At 31.3% G+C, this 10,910-nt stretch overlaps 4 protein-coding genes across 4 annotated transcripts; 2 read left to right on the top strand and 2 right to left on the bottom strand.

The window, feature by feature from the left end:
* Window positions 1-136: 136 nt before the first annotated feature.
* On the bottom strand, window positions 137-1,921 carry epsilonCOP (coatomer subunit epsilon). The gene is made up of 3 exons (XM_033333754.2): window positions 1,790-1,921; window positions 1,102-1,590; window positions 137-1,032 (listed from the first exon to the last, which is right to left on the bottom strand). The coding sequence occupies exons 1-3, from the start codon at window positions 1,919-1,921 to the stop codon at window positions 724-726; spliced, it is 930 nt and encodes a 309-aa protein (XP_033189645.1). The 3' UTR covers window positions 137-723.
* An 805-nt stretch (window positions 1,922-2,726) lies between these two features.
* On the top strand, window positions 2,727-3,724 carry Syx18 (syntaxin 18). The gene has a single exon (XM_033333753.2). It carries the CDS (start codon window positions 2,727-2,729, stop codon window positions 3,696-3,698), a length of 972 nt encoding a protein of 323 aa, XP_033189644.1. The 3' UTR covers window positions 3,699-3,724.
* Window positions 3,725-3,832: 108 nt separating this feature from the next.
* On the bottom strand, window positions 3,833-10,281 carry LOC117156586 (uncharacterized). Its single transcript, XM_033333739.2, has 4 exons — window positions 9,926-10,281; window positions 5,924-9,661; window positions 5,626-5,839; window positions 3,833-5,537 (listed from the first exon to the last, which is right to left on the bottom strand). The coding sequence occupies exons 2-4, from the start codon at window positions 9,632-9,634 to the stop codon at window positions 5,335-5,337; spliced, it is 4,128 nt and encodes a 1,375-aa protein (XP_033189630.1). The 5' UTR covers window positions 9,635-9,661; window positions 9,926-10,281; the 3' UTR covers window positions 3,833-5,334.
* Window positions 10,282-10,461: 180 nt separating this feature from the next.
* On the top strand, window positions 10,462-10,905 carry LOC117156566 (uncharacterized). The gene is made up of 2 exons (XM_033333703.2): window positions 10,462-10,627; window positions 10,724-10,905. The coding sequence occupies exons 1-2, from the start codon at window positions 10,537-10,539 to the stop codon at window positions 10,849-10,851; spliced, it is 219 nt and encodes a 72-aa protein (XP_033189594.1). The 5' UTR covers window positions 10,462-10,536; the 3' UTR covers window positions 10,852-10,905.
* Window positions 10,906-10,910: the final 5 nt, after the last annotated feature.

Genomic DNA, 10,910 nt, shown 5'->3' with positions numbered 1-10,910 from the left:
GTTTTGCATCTTTAAATTTTGCATTAATCCATAAGAATTTGCAATTTACTTATAACACTTACAAAGTGTTCAGAAAAATATGAATTTGCATAAACATTTGTAATCTACTTATAATAAGAAGGAAAATAGTAGCAAATTCATTTAGTTGAATGTATATTTCATGCTTCTTTTTGTTATCAATATACCCATATATGGAATAAGTCGTTATACTGTAATAATATATGAGATGAAATTTGTATTAACACATACATTCTCGTTTAATGTATGTCAAAATGCATGCAAATTGAAATTTTATCTGATATTTGTTTCATAGATTTGTCTTATAACTGTAATATAAAATGGCAGCCATATTGTTAATTCTTACAAATATTTTATTGAGAGAGTGGATGAAGAGTAGATACCTAATTATATTTTTTTTATACGTCTTCTTAATTATATATGTAAAAATTGTAAATAGTTTCGTTCATCTATCTTTTTTATTTGCCAATTACTGTAAAAATTTCATGCAAAAGTGAAATACCTCGTATAAAATCACTAAACTGAAAAAAAGTAAATGAATACTCCTCTACAGAGAACAAGGACTCGAATTCACGTAGAAGTGCGTTTTACCCTGCAATAGCACTCTAACCTCATAGCATTTTGCATCTAGAATTTGTATTATTACATTGTTTTCGATACTTCTGTTTAAACTTTAATTCATAAAATGCTATGATTCGGTATGATTTAGGTGGATGAAGAATACTGTTTCCTGAGCCTTTGAAATTCTATCTCTTTCTGTAAATACTCTTTAACAAATGGATGTTCCAAATGTGAATCTTTCAGTTGACTCAAATAACGATTAGCAACTTCAGGCGGCTTTCCCATATGCTGAGAAAGGACAATCATATTGATTAAAGTGTCTGGATTGTTACTATCTTTGTCCAAAGATTCTTGCAAAGCTGTTTCAGCTTCTTCGTATTTAGCTAGCCCAATGAAACAAGTAGCTTGACCATTTAATAGCATACTCGTACTGGAATGTTTGTCTATCATATCCTAAAATCATAATACATTAATAAATTGTCTTCTGATTGAACATTTCATACAATACATATATGATCGTACTTGAAATATGTAATAAGCATCTTGTAACTTATCTCCGCCACTGCTTATATTTAGCCATGCCTGTGCTAGTTGTGTCAGAGTGGCATCATCATCCTTCTCCTGCATAGTTAGCAGCTCTTTCTTTGCGAGATCTAACCGATCCATTTTTAAGTAAATCTGTAGCGTTAGGGCTAGACATTCTAAGTGATCTACATTACGAAGTATCCTAAGTGCTGCCTCTAAGTTCTTTTCGTGATAGTAGATGGTTGCAGCAACGATTAGGAAGTTATGATTATCGTAATCAGCGCGGTTGGTCGCTTGTTGCAATTCGGTGACAATCGCCTCTCTGCGAGCAGGATTCGCAAAATAATCCGCCAACATTTTCAGTGGTTGCAAATCAGGAGGGGAAGAATTATTAATTTCATCTAGCACAACACGGAATTTTCGTTGCGCTATGTACGCACGATAGAGGAACACATCTCGTTCCATCGTCACCTCTGGCGAAGATGACTATAAAAAAAAAAAATGATATTAACATTCTATTTTAAGTAACTAGAATTTATTTTTAACATGCATGAATAAAGATTAGATTAACATCATGGAAATAAAGAGTAAAATAGTTCGTTTTGATGGTATTGGAAAAAATACCTTTAATAAAGAGAAGAAGCAAGGATATTGTTTGAAGGAAATGTACTTTGAACAAACAAACCTTTATTTTTTGTGCTTCGTTGATACATTGCTGATAGTTTCCAATATAAAAGTGATTTTTCACGTCGAAAAGTTCGTCGACGTCTGCTTGCTGCTGACGTGCCATCTTGTCATTTCGGTAATACTGTTTCATTCAGCTACGTGTTCCGGTTTTCAAAAATCGTGTACTGCAATACCGACTACTTCATTCCATGAGAATAATTCAATTTTATATATTTTTTCAATTTGATCATTTTTTTACAAATTTTAAGGTTAGTCTTTTCTTTTAACTTAGATGACTTAATTCAAGTATACATTCTTCGATTTTAAATACAGTTTCGTGCATTAATGATTAAATTTAATATTTTCTGTTTATCATATCCTTAACATATTTTCTGGAATGTCTGTTTTTAAACGTCGTAAAAAATTGTAAAATAGAATATATGCAAATATATTAATTGTATCGTATACAAACGATTGTGTATACAAATTATAAATCATTATTTCAAAAGTCATAATACAATTTGTTTCGTCATTAAAGTAGTAAATGAGACAATTGTAATGGCTTCATTATAGTATTATACGCCTATACATATTAAGTTATTTATCGCATTAATGGTACATTCTTTTTTGATTGTTTAAGCGATGTCATTTTCCGTATTTTTAAGATCTTTTTTATTTTTAGGTTAAGCATTGTGATATTTTACAGCATAATGCAATGAACTTTATAAAGTAAGGTAAACAATTTTATTGGGATATGAGACGACATTTTCATATATAAATTTTATAAAGTATTATACATACCAATTCCTGTATGATCCAAAAATTACAATTAGTTTTATTTTAAACTTTATCTTCTTCTATTGAATGCTATAAAGCTGCTATTGGTGAATGTAAAATAAGATATTCTTTTTTTTTTACCAAATATATGAAAAAGTTTATTTAAACAACAATTAAAAATGGATGTTAGTACACTATTTAAAGTAAGCGTGCAAACTGTTAGTCTTCGTAACAAAGCATTAGGAATTAATGATAATACACGGAACCTAAAAAGGGCAAAGAATAAAAGTGCCTTTTTTATTAAAGCCCAAGGTGTTGTTGCACAAATTTCCAAATTACGTGAATTCCTATTGGAGAACCGTAAAGCATACTTAAACTTTTCAAACTATTTGTCAAATGTACCAAGCATGTCAGATGGAGATCGTGATAAAATCGATATTGGTGCACAAAAAATAATGAGTACCTGTTCCCAATTAATCAAGGATTTAAGAAGAGAAATAGCAGGTTCTGAAGTTTCTCCACAAAACTTAGAACACAGAGAAATTATGTTGTTATTAATTGAGGATTACTTAAAGAATGTTTGTAAGATCTACTCAGAACAAAAAGCAATACAAGTAAAAAGAGCGATAGAGGTAAGAAAAATTGCCAAACTAGAGTTGGATACAAAGCCTATCAAACAGATGCAACCTAAAGTGGAAAAACCTAGCTTAAACATAAATGAAGCTGAAGATAAGGAAAGTAAAATTGACTCTAATAAATCTAGTGCTATGAAAATACAAGAAATGAATGGTGATGTAAATGCACTGATGTATGAAGAAAAAATATCGCCTGAAGATATACAGACCTTAGAGGCAGAAAACAAGCAACTATATAATGAACTTAACACATTAACGGAAGAAGTGAAACAAATAGAAAGTAAAGTTGTACATATAGCAGAACTCCAAGAAATATTCACGGAAAAGGTATTGGATCAAGACAAGGACTTAGATCGTTTAATGACGAATGTCGTTGGATCGACGGAAAATGTAAAAGATGCTAATGAGCAAATTAGACAAGCGATTCAAAGGAATGCGGGGCTTCGAGTGTGGATTCTTTTCTTTCTTCTAGTTATGTCATTCTCTCTGTTATTTCTCGATTGGTATAATCCTTAAAATAAAGAAGTGAATGTGTTATTTTATTACAATTGTTTGTACATATTCCTGAAGGTCGTTTTACTATATGTGAAATATTAATATGCATAATACTTATATGTCCTACTAGATTGTTAATGAAAATGAACAAAATATTTGCCAAAATATGTCTGTATTTTATCCCCAAACATTTTACATAATAGCTACATCTTACATAATAAAATTTATAGTATATATTTACTTATATATACACATTCACACATGTGCAACTTCCGCATACAATTTCTTTTCTTTTTTTGTTGTTGTCCTATTGATATTTGGTTTAACAGAAAGTCATTCTGTAAATTAATGAAAGTATCGCAAACGCTCATATAAGATACATTTTCTTGTACCTTTTATCACTTAAAGATCATTTATGCTATCTTACTTTAAGGTATTCAGAGGCAACCTGCTTGATATTTGTTTTTTTACTGAACATATACCCGCTATGAATAAGTAATAAGAGTTCTATAAATTCCTTACTGATGGGATATATATCCAGTACATAAAAAGTGTAATGTAAATAGGTTTTACGATCTGTCACTATAATTTTATGTAAAAAAATATTTACAGGATACACCACCCATTATTAACTTTGATTTACAGAGTTATTTTAATATTTGCTGTGAATTTCCCAAATAAAAACTAATAAACTCAAATTAGAATCGCGTCTTAATACAAAAGTAATTCTTATAGCAAACTGCCTATTTCCTGATAACGCAAAGTTTGTTTTGTTTTTTAGAAACAAATAATTACCTATGTAAATATGAGGAGAAAATTGCTCTTGAAATATAATAATAATTCGTGTATAATTAAATGCGTTGTTTGATTATAGTGAATGAGCTAATATGGAAAAACAATATCCAGTTATTTACAACATTAATGTAAATATGAATTATTATTAGATTTCTAGTTATATTATATTTGTATATCTTTTTGCCTCTCGCAAAACGATACTTAAAACAATCTTGTCAGCATAAAAAATCTTGATGTAAATGAAATAATAATATGGAATCGCATAAATTGCGATTATAAATTAATTATGGAATATTTTTTAAAATTTGTTTGTTTACAATTCATTTGCTTTTTGTTTTCTTTTTTTACAAAAATCATTTTTGATTTAGAATTTGATTTATACAAAATGTTACAAAATTCTAACTCTACCTTTTTTTTAAAGTGATAAACAATACGGTGTAATAAGCATATATAAGTTCTGTATAATAAGAAATCACAAAAAGAGAAATCTTTACACCAAATATTCATACAGTATACAGTGTTATTATATAAAACATGTTTCAATATTTTTGAACATAAACTAACTTTACATAACATATTTCATTTAAGGAATCATACTTAACTATCTTAATTTAATTCTTCTATCAGACACCTATCAAAAGATTTTTAACATTGGAAAACTACTAAAATAATAGTTTTAAAGTAGTAGTACTTTGCAATTGATAAATGTATAAACAAATAGATGTGCTTTAAAGTGTCTGACAACGAGAAAAATAATATTTTCCATTTATCAGAACAATACAGTAAAAGTAAGAGATTTTTGTAATTTACAAAAACAGGATCTCACCTGCTTCCGAGATTATAGATGTAATTTCTTGATCATTTAATTTACCAAATTTTTTTTATAATTATATTTATAACGAACACTTGCATCATACGGACAAAATTTCCCTTCTATCAAACATTGGACAATCCATGTTGTAGAAAGTAATGGAATTTGTAGTTTATTAGCCTTGTCTGCTGCCCAGGATGGGCACAAACTATTTGTAAGAACTACAGTTCCCTGTACAAAATTTTCCATTACATCTAAAAATTTATAAAAAGTCTTATTTAGTATTAATGCTTAATATTATATTTTCAATTCACAAGTTTTCATTATAAAAAATTTTCATACCTGCTTTGTCCGCTAATATAATAACAGCACCTGCGTTTTCACAAATTTGGCGCCAAAATGGAGCAAATTGTTTTTCAGACTCTACAACTGGAATTATCACAACAACCTGAGTCAATGGTTTGTTGCTTTGTCTTTGGAACATTTCGATATATGAATTTTTATCTAAGCTCCATCCCGCTGGTAATCCATCTTCTGCTGGATTTACAAATTTTCCCTGTAAAATACGATAATTATTTTAGAAATAAGCTACAAAAAATAATAAATTTTTGTATAAGAGTACTAGAATTACAATACTTACCTCCTGACAACATCTTATTATCCAATTATGATTATAAGCAGGTATACCAACCGAAAGACACAACAGACTCTTCGCAGTTGTGTTTGGCACGTTCGTTATTAGTTTTGTATTTTTGTACTCATCTTGTGGGATTTCACTGAAGTCAGTGTAGACTTTTCCGCCACCTGCCACTATTTGCTTGTTTAATCTATCTCTTATAAAAGGCTTTTTTGACCATTCTATCTCATCTTCGGTTCCTGGATCTGAATCTTTATCATCTTGAAATCGATCGATAGTTTCTACGGATGCACAGGTAAGAAGGAAAGACATGCCTTTAAACAGATTCGAATCTGCACGCGGAATTGGACCAAACATTGCAATGGTTTCTGCATCGTCTACTTTTTTTTTACTTCTCGATTTGCTTTTAATTCGATTTTGTGGTCCTTTTACAACTTGCTCATACGGGGTTCCAATTATTTCGGGTTGTACTCCAATAGAAAAGACTTCGTCCTTTACAGAAACATTAGAGTCGCTGGAAACGCCATCACTTTCAAAGGGTATCTTCTTCTCTCTTTTAATCGAAGATGTTACGCCCGATACAGATGGTTCTACTTCAATTTTGTTTGTAGGAGTCTGAATTAGTTTAGATTTAGGAGTAGAAAAACTGGGAGTGGCGATTCGTTTCGAACGTCTTTTTCCATCAACCATATTATCTAATGTTATTTGCCCTAAATGCTTTGGCGTAGATGGAAGACTCTTATTCCCCAAATTGATTTCCTCTTTCAACACTTGAGCCTGATCAGCTGATAAAGAAAGATCCTTGATTTGAACTTCTAGCTTTTCTCCTTCGTCTGTCTCTACTGTGTAATATACTTCGTTATTTACAATCTCAACATTGATGATTATACCGCACGATCCATAATCGTAATTCTTGGTAGCGGCATACACGGATAGACCCTCTTTCAAAACTTTCGGTATCGGTATAACAAAGTCTTCTATAAGTACTTTATTTTTTCCATCATAGAAGTTTACCTTATATTTCGTCTTTATTTTATCGATAACTGTACCGGGATAATAATTATTGTCCGACCATTTAGCGAATACATCCTTACCAATTAATTCATCTATCATATGCGATTCGGATTTTGTTGAAACATTTATAGTGCTCGATATATTATCCGTATGTTCCGTTTTATTCTTTTTTCTATTCGGTGTATTAATGTTCTCTGCGAGATTTAATACCTTTGAAATCTTGTTCACTCCATTTGACTGATTATCTGACTTAGTACTTTTACTTCTTGGCCTCTTTACTGCTTTGCTCTTCTTTGTGCTTTTAGGAGTTTGTAACTGAACTATGTCTTTTGACACTTCTGGCGTAGAAGATCGAATCTTTTGTAAATGGTCGTCTATCCTCTCGTTGCTAACATTGTATGCATCAACGCCAGTGAGTTCAGTATTTGCAAAGTTTAAAATAGTTGTTGTAAGAAGGTGACTGTTTTGCCATTCTTTGCTTAGACGTTCGTACGCTTCGTCTATTGCGTGTTTATCATTCAGCGAATGAATATCTTGGCCGTGTCTTTTCGCATGTTTCGCCGGTACTCTCGGTAACGAGAAATGTGTACTATCTCTTATCGCAAGCTTGGCTGCCAGTGAAGCGGCACTAGATGCAGAACTTAAGCTGATCGTCGAAGCAAATGAAAGCCTGGAAGGATTCAGTTGATATAATTGCGGGTTACTGTTTACTGATCCAGGAGATATTTCCTTATTGTCATTTCCAGAAATGTCTGCCAATGAAGCAGATGTATCATTGTTTTTCTGTCTGGTTAAAGTGGACTCTGTAGCAACAGTCTCACATTGCACACCAATGATTTCTTTACTTAGAAATTCCTTTGTACCTTCATCAATGTGTAATAAACATTTCATTCTAACATACATACCAATTTCTTTTTCCATTTGTAAGGCTTTTGTGATAGAACTACTGTGAATCGAGTTTGACTTACTTTTATCATCTACTATAAAAACCTCAGGCTCATTATCACTTACACTTAATAAGTCAACATGATCGCTGTCTTTAAGTATAGAAATTGATTTAATTTGTTTGTTTATATTATGTATGGATGTAGAAATGTTATCTGCTTTGTCAAGAATTGGCATATCGTTAAACGTGTCTGATTGTAAACTAGCCGTACTGTCGGTATCGCATTTTTTTGATTCACTACTTCCATTTACCAATTTACCACTGGATTTAACCGAATCAAGGGATGATTCTTTGACATTTTCCACCGATTTATAACTAAATTCGCTACTATTTTTACTGTCGTAACAACTTTTGTATATTGTATCAGACTTTGTATTATCTAGGACACTCTTACTCTCGGCTTTCCCATCAGAATCTTCTTGAGACGAATCTAATATTATCTTCTCTCCATCCTCATCAATTTCTACTAATTCTTTGGATCTAGGCTTAGCTTCGTGAACAGTAGTTTTATCATATATAAGTTCTATGCTCATTCGCGATTTGGATATGCTCCCAGAACACATGTTAGAGTGAGATTCACATACTTCTTTAGACATTGATATTTCTTGAACATTGCTACTGTTTTCTTCTGAACTGATTTTTCTTTTAGGTTCAATACCATTTTCCTTATCTTCTGCTTTCTCACTGTATGTTACCTTACTATCTTTTGCTTCAATTGCTCTAATGCTATCTGTATTTTTATTACTCAAATCCGATTTTAATTTCTCAACTGCAACAGTTTTTAGGGAAGATGTACAGTCCCTCTCGTTTGTTTGAACCTGTATTACTCTATTTTCATTAGACTGTGATACATTTTTTACCTCTGATGTCTCTTCATTAAGGTCTCTCTTAGTAATAGCTTGATGTAGTTTTGATGTATCATTAAAATTTTTGTTCTTATCTATTTCATAATCTTTCATTTCCAATTCAGGGTGGTTTTCATCTCTATCTCTTTCTTTACATGATATTGACAATTCTACCATTTCTTTCATGTTGTCATCTTCTCCAACATCCTGAGTTTCTGCAATTATAATATTTGTGTTAGAGCAATTTTTAGGAAATTCATGATGGGAATCGTCAGATTTAAACGAATTCCAACTTTCTTCTTCTTCCTGTACTAGTTTCTCAGGCACTGATACATCTTCCCTAGATGCCGTCCTTAAAATTTTTGTAGGTGGTTCATTAAATGAACCTATTTTACGTTTTAGGCTTATTATATTAGCACCACCTTGTTTCTTAGATGGTGAAGATGCTTCAGATGGTGTGCAATGTATTATTTCTTCATTTTCATCATCAGAAAATTTTTCTTTATTCTCTAAAGTACTACTTTCATCAATCTCTTTCTCCTCTTCTTTTTCACATGGCTCTATGTTATGTTTTTCCTTCTCCTTCATAACTTCAACGTCTTGCGTATCTTCTACTTTTATATCATCATTCTGTACATCAAGCTTTGCTATATGCTCAGCCGTTAGTTTTATTTCATTCAAAGTTGATTCTGTGTTACCACCAGAGACAAAAGATAATGTTTTTTCATCTTTTGTATTTTCTAAATTTCGTTGTGATTCATCATCGCCTGTATCTATTAGATGAAAATCTTGACTTTCATTCAAACTATTGGCTTCACTAGATACCAAAACCCTGCTCTTTTCAAAACTTTCAGAACATATATCTTGATTTTCCATTGTACTATTTTCTATCTTTCCTATTTCTGACATATTTTTTACTCTTTTTTTACTAACATACTGGAATTAAAAACATATCAATGAAAATTTATTAATTTAATTCCCCTTATGGATAACTCTTAAAGTTATGTTTTTTAAAACGAATAAATTCAAATTGCTAATTCATAAAAATCGAGATAAAGCATAAAAAAAGATCGAAGCGAAATTCAAGGACACCCTATATATCAATACGGTGTTTACAACGAGAATAGAAGGTTACGGCGGGAACATCATGTGATCACGAAAATTTCTCGGAAATCTCAAGTTATAAAAAATGAAACGTACCACAATTGATTACGCACAATGATGCGTATTTTTTCAATTGAATTATTTGTACCTCCTTGTCAAAATATTACATTTGCCGTCGAAGATAAATATGTTCGCCGGCCGTCGGAAGCGGGAGCTCATGTATTCCTTCTGCCCGCTACTTTCACACTTGCCCTTTCTAACCTTGTACCTCGTACTCGTCTTGATCACGCACTTCTTTTTATTACTAGTCTCAAAAATTACATTAATAAACCGGTCTCCCATAGAAAATACCACGAAAACTCCACTTTTTAGACACAAAGCAATACAGGCCATAAAACGCCATCGCCACTTTTAGTAATCATAGATTATGTAATTCTAGATTTGCAGGGTTTCGCGGCTAGGTAACAAGGCACATTTACGAATTGACCAATTGCGTCGCCTCTTACGAGCGGCGTAATGTATATTATACCGTATAATCGCTATTCGTGGACGAATTTCCTTCTGACCAATCAGAACGCGTGACTAGGATTAACGTGACCATCTTTGATTTCAATTACTACGACTAGAGTGGTCAGAATAATTAATTCGTAATATTTCTTGTTTTAAAAGAAAAGAGATATTAGTTACAAATTTTTATTTCTGAAATAATGTCGGATGATAATGTAAATATTATCCAGGAAATAAATAAATTAAATTTGGAGTTAAAAAAGAAATTGGAAGTAGTCTCAAAATGGAGAGGTATATTCTAATACTAAAGAGGACATTTCCTATTTGCTAATATATTAATTATTTCTATAATAAAAAGAGTCTTTTTAACATCTTTTTCACTTTTAGTCGAATGTGCTCAATTGCAACTAGAATTTCTGAAGTTGTACACTCCAGAATGTCTTGAAATTTTCGAATCGCTTAAACAAATGACTGACATGAGTATCGATTCGAATACTAAGTTTAATAATCCTTAGTTATTAAAAAATACCTTCTTATTAATGTACCATCACGATTTTCAATAAACAATATGAGA

The sequence above is a fragment of the Bombus vancouverensis genome, chromosome 4 (genome assembly GCF_051014615.1).
Source record: "Bombus vancouverensis nearcticus chromosome 4, iyBomVanc1_principal, whole genome shotgun sequence".
Lineage (NCBI taxonomy): Eukaryota > Metazoa > Arthropoda > Insecta > Hymenoptera > Apidae > Bombus > Bombus vancouverensis.
Note: the sequence above shows the minus strand (reverse complement) of the source record. Positions and strands in the feature narration are given on the sequence as shown.